The sequence below is a fragment of the Lissotriton vulgaris genome, chromosome 6 (assembly GCF_964263255.1).
Source record: "Lissotriton vulgaris chromosome 6, aLisVul1.2, whole genome shotgun sequence".
Lineage (NCBI taxonomy): Eukaryota > Metazoa > Chordata > Amphibia > Caudata > Salamandridae > Lissotriton > Lissotriton vulgaris.
In genome coordinates this window covers 80874533-80895311 of record NC_141694.1, presented here as the reverse complement: position 1 = coordinate 80895311, position 20779 = coordinate 80874533, and the positions used below count along the sequence as shown (strand labels likewise).

Below are 20779 nucleotides of genomic sequence, written 5' to 3'. Positions count from 1 at the left end.
GCCTTCTGACAATGCTGACCTTCTGGCGATGCATCAACTATTAGCACATCCATACTAGGTGCCATCCAAACGGGGAGATCCACATACATTTGGCAACAGTAGGGAATGATTAAAACACCACCAACCAGACCATGAAGAGACACATCGATAAAGGATACGCTGTTTTCTAAGAGCCACAAAACAGATAAAAATGAAGGCGACAACACAGGGAACCATCTTTGAACGCGATGATAGCTCAGACGAATAAGTTACTTCCTTCCAGTAACCTTTATCTGGTAGAGACTCTAGGTGCAGTTTCTTTCCCTTAGAACACTCCCAGGTGTCAGACTGGATCTGGAAATTTTTAGAGCGTCCCCTACCCATCCCCCCTTGCGGGCCGGTGAGTGGCGTCATTCAGCTCTTCGTGGCGTCATCCATGCCAGAAGTGCCGTGCACAGTGCCTATATAGGTGACACCCCAGTGTACTGACCTTAGTTCTTGACTATTTTTTCCACACCAGAAGCACAGAGCCAAACTTAGGAGGGATGACCAGTGTGCCTGTGAGGTCCAGAAAGAATCTCTGAATGTGAGAAGGGAGTTTGCAGGATGGGGAGGATGGGAGGGTCTGTAAGGAATTTGCGGCTAGATAGAGCCTCTACCAGATAAAGCGTTACCAAAGGTATGTAATTTGTTCTTTTGAAAGCAACTTCTAGCTGCAAAATAGTTACCTTAGAAAACATTTCAAAGCAATCACTCCCCAGAGGTGAATCTGGAGGCTGTTGTGAACTAAGATGTCCTGGAGGAACGAATGGACAAAATGACCATCTCTGCAGACCTGACTGTCAAGGCAGTAGTTATGTTACGTTATATTATTATAATTTGTAAAGCACCTGAATCACTCCCGAAGGGGTATCTCCACGCTACTAAGGAATCACAGGCAGATAGTGTTAGTTACTGAAAAGCTTAGTTTTGAGAAGTTTCTAAAGTAAAGATGATCCGTGCATTTCCGAAGGTCAGAAGTTAAGTGGTTCAAGTAAAGAGGGGCAAGGTAGGGAAAGGCTTTGCCCCGTAGCATGTTTTTCTAAAACGAGGAATGATCAGGAGAGACTTCTCCCCAGATGGTAGATCTGCTCGGCCGGTACGGGGTAAGTCTTTTTGTCAAGTAACTAGTCCTTTGCCATTCATTGATTTATGTACTATACAACAAATCTTTAACTTTATTCTCTTGCGTATATTAAGCCAATTTAGTTAGTACAAGAGAGGGAGAGAGGATGTTCTGGCTGGTGTATTCTGGACTAGGCGGGCTGCTGTGTTCTGGACTACTTGGAGTTTGTTCAGAAGAGCCTTACCAGCCACAGCCCAAAAAGCGTTGCCGAGTTTTTTGCACTGAAAGTGGGAGGAGTGGGAATACTCAACGCACAAGACTCATCATATGAAAGCAGATGGCAGTGGTAGCCACTACCTGATCATTCATAGTAAGAGCCTGATCCAGGTGAGCACCCAGATTTTTAAACAATGTCTTGGGGCAGGTGCTTCCCCCAAGTCTGTAGGCCACCACTCTGAAAACCAGAGAACTTGGGCTTTACCAAAAAGCATTATTTCTGTCTTGCAGGCATTCAGCTTGAGACGAGATGACTATCATGCCCTCAGAGAATGTGCTTTAGTGGTAGTTATATCATTATTAAAGGATAAGAGAAGTTGGTTATCATCCACATATGAGATGGGGTTAATCCAAACTTTCTGATGGTTTTGGCAATGGGGGCCAAATATATGTTGAGCAATGTGGGGCTAAGGCAAGAGCCGCACTACCTTGTTAAGCTCAATAGTGCGGGATCAGAATGGTCCAAAATTGATAGTCTGTGTACATTGTGTTAAAAAACTCGAAAACCATTGTAAAGCTAGGCCATGGATACCGATCTCTTCTAGTCTTTGAAGCAGTCTATGGTGGGACACTGAGTCGAAGGATGCCGACAGGTCTAACAACACCAGCATAGCAGCCTGGTTGTCATCTAGGGAATATCTGATCTAGGGCCAGATGTATCATTGAAATTCGCATTCGCAAAGACCGAAATTTGCAGAATTTCTGCCTTTGCGAATGCGAATTCTCAATATTGTATGTATTAAGCAAATGTGGGTCAAAATAAGGAATTGCACAATTTGCGATTCCTTATTTTGCGTTTGCATTTAAGGAATCGCAATATTTGCGATTCCTTAAATGCAATGTATGATGCAAAAAAATATTGCTAATTGTCCCTAAGGAATCGCAAATTACCCCCAACTTCAAGTTGGTGGTAAGTTGCGAATTCCTTTAAAAAAGCATTTTTTTAAAAAACAAAAGGTGCCATGTGACACACATACATGCCCTTAGGGCATGGATGTGCGCCATATGCGCACACATGTCATTTTCAGGGGAGCAGCAGGGTGTCCTTTGGACACCCCTGCACCCTTGAAAATATTCTCAATTTGTGATTAGCTAATTGCTAATCGCACATTTCCCCTTCATTCCTATGGGCCTCCTGGCCCATAGAAATGAATGGGAAATTATTCCTTAATTGCGATTAGCCATTTGCTAATCGCAATTAAGGAATTTTAAGAAATCGCTAAAAAGAAGCTAATTTCTACATACATACCATTTTGCGATTTCTAAATAGCGATTCCATAAAAATCGCTATTTAGGAATCGCAAAACGGAATGTTGATACATATGGCCCCTAGTCTTTTACCGCTATAAGAGCTGATTCAGTACTGTACATGGGTCTAAAGCTGGACTGCAAGGGGTCCAGGCAACTGATGGATTCTATGTACCCTGTAAGTTTCTTATTCATGTGACCTTCTAAGAGTTTGCTTATCAGGTGGAGGAGTGAGATAGGACGATAGTTTGACAGATCTGACGTCAGGATATTCTCTTTCTTGCAAATGGAAATCACCTGTGCAGCCTGCCAGTCTAGGTTCAGTATAGGGCAGATGAAAGGGGCAAAATGCTCAGCTAGCAAAGAAGATATATTGGCTGGCACTATATCAATTTCACAGGTCACCTCAGTGGTCACCTGTGTTATTTTGCACCCAAGGTAGTGGGAAGTTTTCTACCCTGGGTGGCACCACTATATACTTGTTTGTGTCTTTCGTCTACTTGCTTTTTGTACTTAATAACCCATTTGAACATGTCCAATCGTTGATGTGCGACCTGTGTATCCACCACTACCATCCTCGGTTCTGTACATATCTGAAGGTAACCCTGATTTAGCGGTTTTCAACATTTCACCAATGGAGTTATTCTAGAAGGGGTGTAAAGGTCTGTAAGAGGCACGCATTGTCCTTAATTGATGGAATATAGAGGGGTTCTTCTCTCAAAGGGTCACTTGCTCTAGTGAATTTATCATAGATCAGATTTATTTTTTCTTCGAGATGATTAGTGATGACATCACACAGAGCTTGCGGTGGGGGGGGGGTCATTGGTACGAGCAATCGGATTAGTAAAAGATTTGATAACTTTATATAGTTCTTTGGAGGAGTTTCCCAATTGGCTAAGTTGTAAAGCAATATGGGCTTTACGTGCTTTTTAAAATATTCTTTTGGTATAGCGCTAAGGTTATTTTATAGGTTTCTTTCTCGTTGGGGTTGTGGGACTGACGCCAATGTCTCTCTAGTTTTTAATAATGCACTTTCTCCTTGAGCAGTTTCGGCGAGTACCAGGGAGCATGCCATCCCCGTTTGCCTTCGTGTTGCTGCTTTAAAGGGGCTGGGATGTTAATAGCAGTTTTTAGGGCTTCATGATAGTCTGCTAATCTTAAATTGGCATCCCTCTGACTCCCATCTTGTCAGAGCAATAAACTCCTTAATGAAGGCGTCCGGGGTGTTTTTACACCATTGTCTCCTCAGGTGGTAAGTGAAAATATTAGGGGGTCTGACAGCATGAGTAACAGTGATCCGAAATCCAATCAAAGAGCCATCTGTACAAGCCAGAGGGCGTAGGGCCTCAGTAGAGATGAAAGGAGAATTGGTAAGAATAAGATCCAGCGTGTCCTGCCTTGTGAATAGGATCTGAATCTGCTTCAGGCCTGATGAGGCCAGATCTGGAAGGAGCTGTGCTGACTCCATATTGGAGGGATCGTCACTGTGTATGTTGAAATCTCTCAATAAAAGAAAGTGTTTTGAAGAAAGAATTTGGGTAGCAATCAATTCCATCAGTCTAAGATTCAAGTCTTGTATAGGTTCTGCGGGACGATACAAATCTCTATCTCATCCTCTGAGCAGGTTTCATTCATAGATGCTTTCAAGGAATCTTTGTAAATAATTGCTATTCCTCCTCCCGTTCTACCCTCCCTGCCTGTTCTCAATATTTGATAATTGTCGGGGAGTGGCAGAGTAATACAGGGTGTGGAGGGAAGTTTCAGCCATGTCCCTGTGAGGAAACCTAGAACTGGTGATCAAGAAGTTAGCATGTCCCATATTTCAAAGGCATGCTTGGGCGATGATCTGACATTGCTTAAAAAGCCCTTCCAGGCTTGTGCGGGTTTAAGGGGAGGGTTATTAGGAAGGAGTAGGGATATGCTATGGTCTGAGTTCCAGGCCTCCTTATAGGGGACAGGAGGTAAGTCACCCTCCTGCTTCGCTGTAAGGCTTTGTTATTGGCAATGTGTGCAAGAAAAAGGGCCTTCGGGATTAGAGGAGCACTTAGTTTGCCTCATAGTGTATCAGAGTGTGGTACCCTGCCTAGAAATCTGATAAATGTAAGTTCCTCCGCTGAATAAGAGAGTATTTATTGTACTGGAGACTTCTGTGGTGAATGATGCAGGGGGCCTGGTTCCTGGCGATGGCTGGGTGCAGACAGGTTGACGGGCTTGCCTTTGGGCGCCTTCGACACGAAAGCGGCACGTCCGCTGTGCGTGTCGGCAGTAACATGGTCTTTAAATAAGGGCCGGGAGAGCAGCTAATCTGCTGACTCCTGCAACCCTGACCGGAACCGGAAATACTAATCCCGCTTGCTCTCTCTACTCAAACGGCAACCACAGCGGTGAAACGGAGAGCGGGCAAGTCACAGGGCAGATTGAGAGTGCTAACTAAAATGTAAGTAGAACACATTTAAAATGATAAAACTTAAATGACGGATTCACAGTGCAAAATGCAAATAGTATGAAATAGTTAACAGGCAAAAGAGGTGCCACTACTTGCCTGCGTGTCCATGTAGCGGTCTTACAGTTGTCCAGGACTGGAACTCCCCATGCCAACTCAGTGGTTGTAGCTGTAACTCCGGTGGAGTAAGCTCTTATGCCCACACAGGGCTTTCATTCGCCATTGCACAGCAGATCTTAATACAGAGGATGATCCTTCGAGAGATGGTTCTCTTCTGAACTGCTTTCCCTTTCTTCTACCTGGCAAAATCAACAAAGATTTGATCGTCCACCTGGAATTGTTTGGTGTGATCAATAGAGAACGCCTCCGCATATGCTGCAAACCTTTAAGAAATCTAGTCACAACAGGTGACTTAAACAGGAACGGTTGATCTGGCAGCTGTGAGAAAGGCAGAAATGGCAGACAGATATACTTTCATTGTACCCATAGCAAAGCCGTGCCGAGCCAGGGATAGAGCGAAAAAGAGAACCCCAGACAGAGATAGGATATACTATTTTAGATGTATACCAAGGCACAAACTTGTCCCATCGGCAGGCGTAGATTGTTTTGGTAGAAGAACGACTGGCTGTTAGACGGACGTCACATCCTTCAGGAGGGAGATCATACACCATCCACTGTCACCGCTCAATCACCAGGCAAGAAGAATGAGAGCAGACAGGTTCGGATGCAGTAACCTGCCCTCTCAATGGGCAGCTTGTCTGGAGGACAGATGTTCATGCCAGGAGACTGGTATACCATACTCTCTGTGCCCAGTCCAGAGCCACTAAGGTGACTTGACCATGTTGTTCTTAAACTTCTGGAAAACTCTGGACAGAAGTGATATCGGTGGAAAGGTGTATAAGAGTCCTTAGCTCCAGTTACACACATAATCTCGTTATATGCCGATGACCTCTTATTGGTTGCCAGCGATCTTCATGACATCCCCTACACACTGAACACAGCACTGTCGCAATTTGCCACGGTTTCCGGCCTCAGGGTTAATGCAGCAAAATCCACTGTCTTCCCGTTCACACTGTCCACTGTCTTGGTGCGCAAGTACCTTCTGTTATTTGGGTGTCCACATATGCCGCATCAAAACTGACCTATTCGAAGGCAACGTTACTAGAGCCACCTCCTCGATCTACTCGCAGATGACGTTCTGGAGGTCTCTCCCTCTGCCTATCTCAGGCAGAGTGGTTCTCGTGAAGATGGTGGGTCTTCCACGTCTGCTTTACTATTTGGCCACCCTGCCAATTTACATCCCCCCTCCTATTTCAGCAAATTAGAAATTAAGGTTAAGGATTTCATCTGGGGCCCGTCTAGACACAGGGTATCCATCAGGAAGTAGTATCCGCCAGCGGGACAGGGCGGATGAGTAGTGCCTAATCTTGAACATTACTACTTAGCGGCCCAGTTACGATGGGTTGCCAGATGGTTGGCCTTGCGTCACTTACCAGACACCGCCACGCTGTGCCCTCTCCTGATGCTTCATGCTGTGCTTTGTATGTTCCACCCCTGTGCTAAGCCCAGTAGAGTAGATTCCTTGTTGCTCTTCATAGCAGAGAAGTGCTACTGTAGAAGTTTGTATATCACTCGCACTACCATACCATATGCCCCGGCAATTCCGCTGCAAGGGTCACCGAAAGGTGATTCATCCATCACAGCAGCAGAGTTGCCCGGTTGGAAAACGGCGGACATTCATGACACATTCGACCTATTCAGAGACGGAACCCTGTTCCCCGTTATAGATTTAATCTCAGAAGATGGTCTACCCCCAGGACCCTTTCTGCTACACCGTGCACTCATAGCCTCACTTTCATTGAAGTGGGGTAATCTAACAGAGGAGCCTCCCACACATTTCCTGCTGCAATATCTCTACATAATGGGCACAGGAGGGCAATTGATATGCCGGTTCGCCTCCTCCCTTCGTCAGCACACAGCATGTCCACTGACCTCTCTGAGACATCACTGGGAAGAGGACATAGGACGGGCTATGTCCAAGAAGGAATGGATGACAATACTAGATACCCTGACACATATCCCTCGCAACCAGCGACAGATACAATATTTTATTCTCCACCATGCCTATCTCTCTCCTGCACTGATAAATAGGTTTTTCCACCAAGATGATTCTGTAAGCCCCAGATGCAACTCGACCAATGCGGGCCTCCTACATCTGCCCTGGGGGAGTCATAGCAACCACTCTGTCCCGTTGCGCCACACGTGAATCTTACTAGTGGTAACTTAAGTTCGTGAATACTGAAAGGTAGTAAAGTTAGACTTTTGATTTAAGTTTACCTTTGTGATGAACTAAAAGTAGTAAACTTACACAAAAGTGTAAGTTTACCTTTGTGAATCGGGCCCACCATGGGTAAACTCTTAACAGAGAAGTTAAAAGACCAGACAACATCCGCTTGAGTCCAGTATATCAAAGATGACAATGGAAACATGCTTTTGGAGGATAGTGAAATGAGCTCTGTTCTTTCAAAATGTTATTCCTGTATATAGTTTAGAATATACTGACATTGAACAGGTAGCTAAATACTCACAGGAACACCTGCATCAAACAGTTCCAAGAGAATGTCAACAACAATTAGGTGAGCCAATCGAAACTGCTGAGGTGATAACTGTGATTCATAAGTTGAAGCTGGCGAAGCACCGGGGCCCAATGTGTTTACCAATTCTGTGTACAAGATATTCTGCTCCTTGTTCGCATCTGTCTTCTAGGATGTATAATAACTTTGGAGAAGTGGGAGAACTTACTGAATCAATCAAAGAAGCAGTGATCACCGTGATTCTGAAGCTAGGCAAAGAAAAGACATTTTGTGCATTATATAGGCCAATCTTTTTGTTGAACGTAGATGTTAAACTGTGGATGCCTGTCTGAGCTACACAACTTAGCAAACTGATGCCTGCCTTGGAACTTGCCAATCAATCAGGTTTTATCTATGAAAGAAAATGCTGTGACAATTCCAAGAAACTGATTCATATAGTAGAAAATGCCAGAGGTAACATGAGAACCTGTTTTTTTCTATCATTATATGTAGAAAAGGTATTTGACAGGGCTGATTGGGGATGGAGGGGGGAGCATTCCACGGCAAACGGGCTTCAGAGTAGGTCTGGGCGGTAAATTCCGTTCCGCTCATTGAATTTGCGGAATTTGGGCAATTCCGTGTTCCGCGGTGAAAGTGGAATTGCAAAAAATTCCGCGATCCGATGCATCGCGGAATTTTTTCCTTGTTCATGCTTTCAAAATGCGTGTTTGCATGCGCGGGAGCAACTTATCGGGACCCTACGTTCGCCAATGAGTTTTCCTATCCGTTCGCGTGCGCCACAAGATTTTGGTAGCCGGCCGCGTGATCCAGCGAGAGTGTGCGATCGCGAACATGTAATTCGGACGTGCCCGCTTTTGCGAACAGAAGATGCACGCAAAAAGCATTCGCGAACAGGAAAAACGCATTGCAAACAGGCGGAACAAGCCATTCCGCGTGTTCACAGAATTCTGCGTGCTTGTTGAGATCTTCGGAGGCCTTACAGAATTGTAATAGTAAGCTATAAATCACCCAAACATGCATGCAGGTCAACAGGCAAACATCAGCACCATTCACCACTGAAAAGGGTACGAGGTAGGGCTGCCCCCTGTCCCTGCTCTTATTTGCACTTACTCTAGGAAACATCCAGAAATACAGGAGGCTATTATAGGACAGCAAGAATATAAACGAACAATGTCTGTGGATGACCTCATGATAATGTTGCACAGTTGTCGGAGGGAGGGTCAGAAACAGAAGCGTGGAGGCTGTACGAGATCTATATTGTGAGGTTTATTAGAGTTGGGTAATAGAACAATACCATGAAGGGGGTCAAAATAAAAAGAGAAAAGTCTGTTGAAGTGGCACAGGATGAACAAAAAAAAATCGGCATGAACGCTCTTCGTGACCGGTTCCAAAGGAGATACAGTCCTCTCAAGCCGTGGAATCTGCTGTATCCTGGTGGGGCTGGTCCGGATCCCGAAGTCTTGACGTTCAATCGTGAGACAATAAAAGGTGGCAGTCAGTGTAACTTGACAGTTTGTTACATTTACTTCCACCACCTTAGTGAAGGGCTGGAGGAAGTAATGAGGGAACACCAGAAACAAAAGCTTAAGGATCTTGGGAAAAAGAAGGGAAAACAAAAGAAACAGTGCTTGCTGATCTATGTCTCAATTCGGATAACGGGGCAGTGTGGGAGAAGGTTTAAGGTAACGTAGAGGTGTGGAAGTGCTCAGGGTTTTGTAATTGCAGTGGGGTGTTTCTTCCGGGTGTCTATGCGGTGGGCAAACGTTCCGATGATCCACCCCTTTCCCACTCCTCCCTTCTGTCCACCCTCTGTCCATACCACGTACCGCTCTCTGCTGCAACCCTCCTGGGTTGCGGCAGCTTATCTGCCTCCTCCGGGATCCACCAGTCTTCAGACCACTCTTCTGGGTCTTCCGAATCTCCTCCGTTGCCACCTTCTCTGTATTCTCCTCAGCATCTTCCTCTGGTTCGCCAGCGCTTCTCCCAGCAGCTGACAGAGGTGACGTGCTTCTGTTCTCCTTTTTCAGCTCCTCCTCTGGACTCCCAGACCTTCCTGATTGGATGTCACGGCTGACCGTTCCGCCTCTCCAGGGGTGGATCCCTTCCGGGTCAGTCTCACCGAGCTGCGTTGTGAAGGAAAAACCCTTAGTTATTGGGATAGTCCGATCCGGGTTTTCACAGTCCTCATTCTGATATGCACAGTAAGGCACCCAAGGATCTTTTAATACAGTTGTTTCATTCAAAGGGGGGATTGTCGCGGGGGCTCCCTCACAACAGTCCAAAGAGCTACATTGTTATCCTAATGGCGGAGCTAACTGTACATCGGTAACTGGAAGGGTTCGAAATCAACAGTAAAATCTCAGGTGCTCCTGCTATTAACGCCACCGAACCAGCTGCAGGAACTTCATGACACTCCCGCAATTAAAATGGGTGCAACCACTATCACATATCTATGGATTAAATTGTCAGTCTCGCTCAAGTGATAACTAACTACTCCATCCTCATTAAAGGAATAAAAACTGACTTGGCAAGATGGAGACTACAGTAGTTTTCATGACTGGGCAGAGTGGCGGTCATTAAAATTAACATCATCCCACATATCCTGTATTTCTTCGAAACTCTACTGATTAAATTATATAGAGACACTGAACTAAAAAGAATTAATTTGGTGGTACATTTAACCGAGGATAGGTTACAGGTGAGCGACCCAGGAAGGCTTGAGGATACCACCTATACAGACTTACCACCATTACGGGAATTATTTGGTGGAATGGGAAAAATTGAAACAGGAAAAAAGTAGTGCAAATAGACCATCTAACAGCAACCATACCAACCTGGTGGATGCACTGAATGCATCGGAAAACACCGGAGCTGGGGCCTATATTCCGCATCTATTGCATGAGTCACATTAGCAGTCTGGTATGGAGTAGCAGCAACACGCAGCCTTAAAACATTCCCCTCCTCATTCACCTCCATCTGTTTTTTTTTTCCTTTAAATTTGTTTTATTGATTTCACAGCATGAACACAATACAATACGACAATCCAGGATCCACATGGCCGCCTTAGGCCTTCACGCTATGCGCCCCACCCACGGTGGGGGATCTACATTTACCCCGTGGTTGACCAGTGTGTCCATGAGAGCAAGCGGTGGGAATCCCTCTATTGGTGATGCACTAAGAAAAACCCCCACAAACAAACAACCTCCCCCCCAACTCCATCCCTCCAAACCCCTCCCCCCCCTCCGGTGTGTCGCGGTTTCTATCTGGGCGTTGCGCAGAAAACTTGGTCTTGTGAGCACTAATTGATGGTGTCAGTCCCCTTGGCAAATTACTCCGCCAATCTCAGAACCCTGAGGTATTTCGGACAGGTAAGTTCATTGAATTCCCCCGCTAGAAGAGAAATGAAGAGTTGCCAAGTAGTGGTGAAGGAGTCCGATGTCTGAGTGAGGGTTGCCTGTATCCGCTCCATCCCCATTATGTACCAGAGCCTGTGGAGCCAACCTGTGCGTGTAGGTTTCCTCGTGGTGCCCCAAAGTGAGAGGATATGATGTGTCGCTGCCCCTACTGCCAACCCCACTGTCTCCCCTTGATCGATTTGAGTGGGAATGTTAGGGCGTTGGGAAGGCCTAGTAATGTGTAGGCTGGGAAACGGGGAATCTCAGTCTCAAAGTGAGTGTTGATGTCTTGCAGTACCTTATTTCAGTATTCCTTTACCTCCTCGCACTCCCACAGTAAGTGTGTCAATGTCCCCACATGACCACACCCCTCCAGCAAGCGGAACTGCGACTGGGGTTACTTTGGTGGAGCCGAGCCGAAGTGAGGTGCCAGTAATAGGCGATCTTAACTGCCGACTCTCTGCTAGCCATATTCCTAGCAGTGTGGTGGGCCCTGTAGTAGATGTCGTGCCACTCTTTATCCGTGAAAGTTCTTCCGAGCTCCAGGTCCCAGCGCCTCTGACCTGCAGAGCGCGGCGTTAGCGGAGGGGGCCTTAGCATTTTATAAAGGTCCGTGATCACCTGTTTGTCAGACTTTTTCGTGACGAGCCACTTCTCATATGTCGTGAGGCGCCGACCCGCCTGCGACAGCATGTCACTACCTGTGAGCCAGTGGCGAATCTGGAAGTATTAAAATCGCTGTGGCGCCTCCAGGCTGTACATCTCCTGCAGGGTGTCTGGTTGCATAAAGCCCTCCGCGTCAAAGAGATGCTTGGCAGACCTACAGTCCGAACTACGCCATTGGCGGAATGCCCAGGAGGAAAGGCCGGGCTATCAAACAGTGGCATCATTGGCGAGGGGTATGTGGTACGGCCTCTGGTGACCGCCACCGTATCCCACACTCGGAGTAGCATGCAGGTAATAGGTGATTTCTTAATGTATGGTGGTCGGTCCGAACGTTGCAAAAAGGGGACCTTCCACAACGACATTCGGGCCATAGCCCGGTCCTGAAATAACCACTGTTTTTCCAACTCCGGGCGGTTCCATTTCAGGAGATAGCGAAGCTGTGTCGCCTGGAAGTATCTGAGAAGGTCAGGGATGCCCAGGCCACCTTCCATGGGAGCCCGCCTGGCCAAGTCCCTGAGGAGTCTCGGCCGTTTCCCCGCCCAGACGAACTGCCGTATTGCGTCCTGCATTTTCTGCAGCATTCCGATCAGAGCAGTCACTGGGATAGTTTGGAACAGGTAAATAATCTTGGGTAGAAGGGACATTTTTATCGCCGCCACGCGCTAATGCCAGGAGAGCGGTTGCTGTTGCCACCTCTTCAAGTCCCCTTGAAGTTGTGTAAAGAGTGTCGAGTAGTTCTGCTCAACCGTCTGAGTCGTGCTGGGCGTCAGGGGGATCCCCAAGTAGGGTATAGACATATGAGAGGACAGTCCCCCAAACTGCCGCAGACCACCAGCGGTTCTGCGGGCGATCTCTAATCCCAGTGGAAATGAAGAAAGACGATTGCTTTCTTTATGACTTTAAAGACCAACCACAAAGACAAGTCAAAAATATTCCCATCATTGACTTCATATGGAAGGAAGGTTTAAAAATTATGGCAAAACCCAATTCTCTTCCGGCTGTCTTGCCCCGGTTGGACAATAAGTATAAGGCACCGGAAAAATCTCCTGCATGCCTAATAGGACAACCTAAGTCTGATTCGGTAGTCGCCCAAGCGGAACAAAGACGGGCCAGGCTTATATCTGCCCCACCAGATAGAGATGGCAGACGATTGGATTCCATCGGGAAGAAGGTCTCCATGATGGCAGCAACAACTGTACGTGCCGTGAACTTCCTAGCGATATTAGGGAGATACGACAGGCAAATGTGGTCCGACATCTCCCCCTACGTAGAAATGTTACCAGAACCTGCAAAATCGGAGGCGAGGCAGATATTGCGAGAAGGTGAACTTACCTCAGCAGAAATGATCGATGCTGCAGTAGATGTGGCGTCTACAGGATTCAGGAAGCTAGCGGGTGCAGCTGTGTTGAGAAGGCTTGGATGGCTCAATTCCACATCTTTTCGCCAAGAGGTCCAAATCAAAATAGTTGACATGCCATTTGATGGCGAGTTTCTTTTTGGCCAACATATTGACGAAGCCCTACAGGCTATAAAAAAGGAAAGGAGATGGCGAGATCTTTGGTTAGCCTTCAGTTTCACAGGTCGTCCTTTCGAGGTGCTAAAGGGCGTAAATCCTATTCCAACAGAGAAAACTATAATCAGCAGAGGTCATACCAAACCTCGCAAACTAACCAGAGATACCAGCCCTACAAGCAGCAGTCTTACGGAAAGCGAGGTAACTCCTACACGCAGTCAAGAAGAAAATCCTCCTACTGTGGAAGAGATTCCAATAAGAAGCAGTGAGACACGCCACCTGCCACCATCTCTACCCTTTCCCCAGTCAAAAGTTGGAGGAAAAATATCCTGTTTCTACTCGAACTGGTCCGCAGTTACTACAGACAAGTGGGTTCTGGATATAGTGGCCAGGGGCCACAATTTAGAATTCATCAAGATCCCTCCAAATTTTCCTCCCAAGGACCCACCTCCACTCACATTGCCACTGGATTCAAGCAAGCCTGGCTGAAGACGGCTGTAATGCCAGAAACCGGGCCTAGGAAGCTTGTTTCCAGTCCAGGGAAGGCATGGTTTGGCAGTTCGGGCTGGACTGTTCCCATGAGGCACAAGGTCAAACTGATTTGACAATATGGTCATGTCTGAACTGGGGTGGCAGAGTGGGCTAAAGAACGGTGATGGATTAAACTCAGATCTGTTGACTGGGTGTGAGTGTTTGATTGGTTCAGATGCTTCGTCCATCACCACCCCCTTTTGTACAGCATATCAAGTAGTTGTTCACCCAGATAAATTTGATGATATGGAAGGGAGCGATCGAAAAGGTCCCTTATTTGCAAAAAGGAACACGTTTTTACTCAAAATTTTTCCTCATTCTGAAAAAATCTGGAGAATGGCTCCCCATCCTCGACCTGCGCGCCCTCAACAAATACTTGAAAAAGATGACCTTCCGGATGTTAACACTTTAAGAAATCCTCCATCTTCTCTCAATGGGGGATCACATGGCCACCCTCGACCTTCAAGATGCTAATTTTCATGTGCTGATTCTCCCCAAACACAGAAAATTCTTACGATTCAGAGTGGACTTCGGTCAGCACCCCGTGTTTTCACAAAGGTTCTAGCTCCGGTGGCAGCACACCTCCGCTTAGAGGGCAAATTCAAATCTTCCCATTCTTGGACGATTGCCTTATCAAGGCGAGTTCTTTTGCAAAAGCAAGCGCACACTTTCAAAGATGCCTATCACTATTCCAGTCTCTGGGTCTCTCCATCAACTTTGAGAAATCCCATCTCATTCCGTCACAAAGAAGGTCCTTTTTGGGAGCCACACTGGATACCCAACTCACTCAGGCTTTCGTCTCAAAAGAAAGACAACACAAGATCTGCAAGCTTGCTCGCCTGTTGCAAGAAAAAGAGTACGGTTCAGTTTGGATGTTCAAATCTTTCCTAGGGATGATTTCACCCTGCATTTCTCTGATACCCAACTGTCGTCTCAGAATGAGACCTTTGCAAGAGGAGCTCAACCTCCAATGGTTGCAAGTTTCGGTATCATTCGACAACATCATTCACATAACTTCTCGGATGCGAGAAGCCTTTCTCTGGTGTGCTCAGTTAAAGAATTTACAAGAAGGATGTGCATTCCTGCCGGAAGTACCAAATTTTACCATCACCACGGACGCTTCTCTCGAGGGATGGGGAGCACACCTTCAGGGAATGACTGTCAACGGAAAGTGGAATGTGCAACAAAAGAAGTGGCACATCAATCTCCTGGAGCTGTGAGCCATTTTCTTGGCCTTGAAATCCTTTCGAACAGTTATCCAAGGGGCCTCTGTACTAATTCGGACAGACAATACAACAAGTAAGCATTACTTAAACAAACAAGGCGGTACAAGGTCAGCCCTGCTTTCTCAACAAGCCCAGGAGATCTGGGACTGGGCATTGAGTCAAGGCATCAGCATCTCAGCTGTCCATGCTCCTGGGATCTACAATGTTCTAGCGGATTCCCTCAGCAGATCTTCAATTTCCAATCACGAATGGGAGATCCATCAATCAACGTTGGACCGGGTCTTTCGGGAGTGGGGCCACCCCGATCTGGACCTGTTTGCAACAAGTCAGAACCGCAAATGCCCACACTTCGCAAGCTAGCTTCCCCACAAGGACTCGTGCTGGAATGCACCTTCGATGAACTGGTCCCAGATATATGCATACGCCTTTGCTCCGATTCCTTTGGTTCCCAGAGTCATCCGCAAGATGAAGAAACAATCTTGTCGCCTCATTCTCATTGCTCCCAGATGACCTCGCCAATACTCATTCACCGAACTTCTCCTCCTTTCGGAGTGCGATCCCATTCAGTTTCCACCAATACCGAACCTTCTGTCCATTCAGGAGGGTCAAATCTGTCACCCAGACCCAGCCTCCTTGAGATAAGCAGCTTGGCTCCTCAACACCTTGAGTTTGCACACTTAGATATCCCTGCAGATTGTCAAGTAGTTTTAGCCAATGTTAGGGCACCTGCCACAATTAAGACATACAAACTCAAATGGAAAAGATTCTGCACCTGGTGTCAATCTGCCAATTTGCATCCAATTCATGACAGACCAGAACAGATCTTACCGTTCTTTCTTCAATTGGCAAAATCAGGTTTATCTTATTCCACGTTGAATGTGTTCTTGGCAGCTATCTCAAGGTTCTGTCAGGATGGTTCTAACTCTCTCTACTCTACGAGAGTTATTCAGCAAATTTTTAAAGGACTGTTTCGCATGTTTCCTCCTATCCTGCGTCCGTCTCCATCCTGGCATTTGAATGTGGTGCTCGCTCAACTCATGCGTCACCCCTTTGAACCTATTCTTAAGGTGAATCTTAAGTTCCTTTCTTGGAAGGTATCTCTGCTTTTGGCGCTGACGTCAGCTAGGAGGGTCAGCGACATTCAAGCTTTTACGGTTAAATCACCTTTTATACAGTTCACTTCCAATTCAGTGGTGCTTCGTACCAATCCCAGCTTCATGCCTAAGGCACCTACGGATTTTCACCTTAATGAACTGATATTTCTGAAGACTTTCTTTCCAAATCCTCAAAGAGCGGCTGAAAGAGCCTTAGTTTCTCTTGATGTCAGGAAGTGTCTCAAGTTCTATCTTCAGCGAACTGCTACATTACGGAAATCGGATCAGCTATTTATAGCATATGGAAGAATCCGTCAAGGTTATTCTGTATCCAGGCAGACCATAGCACGTTGGATGTCTGCGACGATTAGTCTGTGACATCAGCAGGCGGGAAGGCCTGTACAGACAACCTTGAGGGCGCATTCTATGGGAGAAATCTCCTTATCTACCGCGCTCTTTGCTGGTATGCCTCTTCATCAGATTTTCAGAGCGGCGACCTGGTCCAACAGACACACTTTTACCAAAGATTACTGTTTGGACGCTGCAAGTAATGCAGATACGTCAGTTGGACGAGCTGTTCTCCGCATTCTTTTTAAATAAGGTGAGCCTCTGTTCTCCCTCCTCCACTTTCTCTTTTTAGACGCTTATTTTCATGCTATTATATATCCTGATCTAGTATGCATATGTTAGCACTAATGTATTTATATATGTTTATGATATTGCTGATGCTTTTTATTATATGTATACCATGGTACAAGGAGCGTCTAACGAGCATTATGTTTTGTACTATCTACTCTGATTCAGTGAATCAATGAAAGACACCCCAAATACTGGAGAAGAACAATAGTTACCTACCTGTAATCTGTGGTTCTCCAGTATTCTTGTCTTTCATAGATTCACATGCAACCCGCCCACCTCCCCTCAGAGGCTGTCTAGCTATAATGTTTTATTTCACTCCTGTGCGAGAACATTGGAGAGCCTGAGCCTCTGGGGAGAACATTCTGGTGGGGGCTGTAGCCTAATTGGCTGCAGTTTGGACTATACAAAATGACTATGATAGTCACGAGTGTGGAAGTTTTTCTCTGGTAGCCTAGGGCTACTTTACTTCCTGGTTGTTTATTACCAAGTTTTTCTGTTACTAAGTGCATAATATTGCTTTTCTATGTACCGTGGGACTCCCACTCCGACAACGGGGAATGATTCAGGCATGTGAATCTATGAAAGACACCAGTACTGGAGAACCACAGATTACAGAAAAGTAACTATTGTTGTTCTTCTTCTTCTGTCTATCATCAGTAGTGATTGTTTTGGATTCTGTTTATTGTGATTATGTAAAAACATTTGATTCTGTTCTGATATCAATTCATGGAAAGGTTAGGGGATTCCCTGATAATTACTTGTGGCACTACTCAATTCTACTCAATTTTCTGACCTATGAATGTCTGATCCTGCATTGGTCTCCTGCAGGTTTGAGCAGGAGAACGAAGAGCATTTGGAAAGAAACCAGCGTTGTAAGTTTGCCAGTGACACAGCAATGCAGTGGCTGCATATCCGTCTGCAGATGATGGGCGTCATTGTCATCACAGTTATTGCGGTAATCGCCATCATTCAGCACCAGATGGAATCTGGCAGTCCAGGTATGTCTTCTTTACTAACACCCCCTCTTCTCCCTTAGTGGAGAAGGATCTTGCAAAGGCACTTAGAGTATTGTTATCAGAGGAGCAGGGATGAAGGTTTTTCATCCACCTTGCAGCTTGTTGCACCTGCTTATGATCTTGCCCTCATCCAGTATCTCCATTTTGGGATGTTACTTAAGTGGTGGAACCAAACTGCACACACTGCTCTTTGTCAATTTTTTTAAAATTCAATCATTCAACAGTTCTGCAGAAGTGTCCCTCTTATTTTCTCCCCAAGGCTTCTATCTGTTGTTTACTCAAGGTTCCTCTCTGCTTCTTTTCCCTGTAAGTTTTTTCCACACTTTCAAAAGTTTATTTTGGATTAAAACAAATCATTATATGATCACATGTTGAGAAACAAAGCTAGCTATCACACCCTTACACTTACATTAAAACACTACATTTGGTCCAGAATTTACAAAGACATTTTACTATCAGATATGGATGACAAATTTATAACGTTTTTAATAGGACCGTTATCCACCTCACATTTACTTTTTTTTACGTAGCTGGTGAACCAAAAATGCATGTTTATCCTAAGTATATTGAAGACAAGACCCCCCTCTCTTTTCCCTCTTTATACTTTTTTTGCTCATGAGTTTTTTTGTGTGTCTCATGGAAAAAAAATACATTTTAACATAATTTCCTCAAAAACATCTACCTGTTTATGTGTGTGCAGCAACTGTAAATGTAGTCTGTATAATAGTAGGGTTGATTTTAATGTCCTTAAATCACAAAGGACACAACCCAAAAGTGAGTCCTTTGTTACACAACTAATGTCAAATGTAAAAAAAGAATGTGGCCAACTAATCAAAGGAATTAGTAAACAGACAGCAAGCTCAAGGCAAATTGATTCCACTGCTGTAGATTGCCTCAAAGACTTCAAATCGAACCTCCATTTCTTTCTAAGTTGAGATGGACAACAGTTACCCCATGGATGTGCTAGGTAGATGTCAAATCATGATGGTCACATAACCTTTAATAAATTGGATTTCTGATAGCGCATCATACTCAGCGGAGTAGTAGTAAATATGGGACAGAGCATGTACAGGCAAATTCTAGGCCAGCTGTGTTGTGAGAGAAGACGTAAAAGAAAAAAATGGCACACAACAAATGACTTTACAATACAACAAGCTGCAGTGCAATTATTACAGGTAATAAAGGTTATTGTAATATAGTTCATGGATAGGCAGGTACCCTGCTTGTAATTTCTATAGCATCATTCCCCAGATTTGGCTTCTCTCTGTATGCCCTTTTCCCAGTCATTAACTACACTGATACCTACAGCGACTTCCTGCTTATAGGCATCTTTCCAGGGGCTTCTCCTTACCCTCCGCTTCATTTGCATTCATCTCAACCCTAGATTTTCCTGGTGGTTGGGCTAATTAGTGTCTGCCTTAAGGAACTCCTCCATTCGTGGATTTCGTGGGGTTTCTACTCATTAGTGTCTTCCCCAGGTGTTATGTTTATCCGCTGCTTCTAGTGGCCTTCCAACATATGACTTTTCCAGAGTCTACCTTATCTAAGTCTTTCTCGTTGACTCTCTGCTGTGCCTTCGCTCTAGCATTTTTCTACTTGTAGATTGCACTGGATTTTTTCACGTATAGTTTCCCTAGGTCTCTCTGTGCCAGTAGTTTCTACAAGATTTATTCCCAACACTGGTTTCTTACATGTGTTGATTGCCAGGGTGTCTCATCACCTGAAGTTTCTGCATGCTAACTTCCCATTTGTACCATTCCAGTGGATTGTGTGATTATGCAGTTTCTTAGGGATTCTGTTTAATTATGGGCTCATTTCTAGTTTTCCAGAGTTTCTCTACATGTGCTGCCTGTGTGGTTTCCCTAATTTCTATTCTTTTCCTGTGAAATATGTTTATTCTCCTGCTGTAGCTCTCAAGCATTTTCTACCAACTCTACTTTCCTGGTTGTCGCCTCATCTGTTTCTTTTTCAAGGTTATTCTTCTTTGGTTTCTCTGGGGACTCTGCTAATGCATGGCTTCCCCAAAGTTTCTGCTCACTATTCGTTTCTTCATGTAAACTCAAATGTGTGGTTACTCTGAGGTTTCAGCAGTTATTTCCTACGGTTTGCTTCTTATTCGTAGATTATGCAAGATGTCTGTTCATCTTTGGTGTCTAAAGAATTCTGTGTAGTTTCTCTGCATCTTGCTATTTCTTAAGGCTTTTCTTGATCATGCAAGTTCAAGGATTTCTCCTTACATGTGATCACTCCAAGCTGTTTTCCCATGGCTGCGTACTCTCCATCTTCAGTGAGAGCTGCCACAATGGCACAGTCTAAGAAGAGACTAATGCTCCATTACTCACCTTCTTCGGCATTTCATGTGAATCGTTTTCTGCAAATTATCCAGAGTTCCCTACTGGCCTGTCCACCTCTTCAGCCGACCTAAATACCTTTAGGAAAAGCCTACATTAGAATAGCATCTGCACAATCTCAGTTTTTGCACAAATTACAGTTTGCAATTAATAATCAATTCAACATCATCAAATGCATAATACCATTCAAATAATGGTTGACAGAAAAAATTACTTTGTCGAAAAATTGGTACGCTCTCTGCATATGCTAACCTCTGAAATGAGAAAACTCATAAGTGAGCTGGATAGTCTGCCAAAATCCGCACCTCGACAAATGTGGTAATCATAGAAATCATATCATAATAATTCGGAACTCACCGGCCCCTCTTGGCCACACACAAGTTACGCCCAGTTTCCTAGCTCCAAGTTTTTCCCTATATCCGAAATCCACCCTAATTTATCGCCCGCGCCCATGCTAGGTGTCCCTCCCACACTCCTTCCAGATACAAAATGTGTTTAGAAACCTCTTAGCACTGGGAAAACGTTGAGCTAAAAAAACTATGAGACTGATGTATCAATTCCACTCAATCAGAGAGGAGTTGGCCTAACGGCTAGGGCGGTCAACCCCGAATCTGGGGAACCGGGTTCCAGTCTCTGCAATGACGCTGAAAATCCTGTGATTCTGTGCAAATCACGTAATCTCCCTGTGCCTAACAAAATAATG

General features: G+C 45.3%; 1 protein-coding gene across 2 annotated transcripts in view; it reads left to right on the top strand.

Annotated features, from left to right (window-relative positions):
- The window catches only part of LOC147706829 (ATP-binding cassette sub-family C member 10-like), a 1327484-nt gene that overhangs the window by 1109024 nt on the left and 197681 nt on the right, over nucleotides 1-20779 (top strand). For both annotated transcript variants that reach the window (XM_086925963.1, XM_086925964.1), the window contains one exon: nucleotides 17538-17707. In XM_086925963.1, the coding sequence (XP_086782089.1) occupies nucleotides 17538-17707 (170 nt within the window). The remainder of the gene's footprint in view (nucleotides 1-17537; nucleotides 17708-20779) is intronic.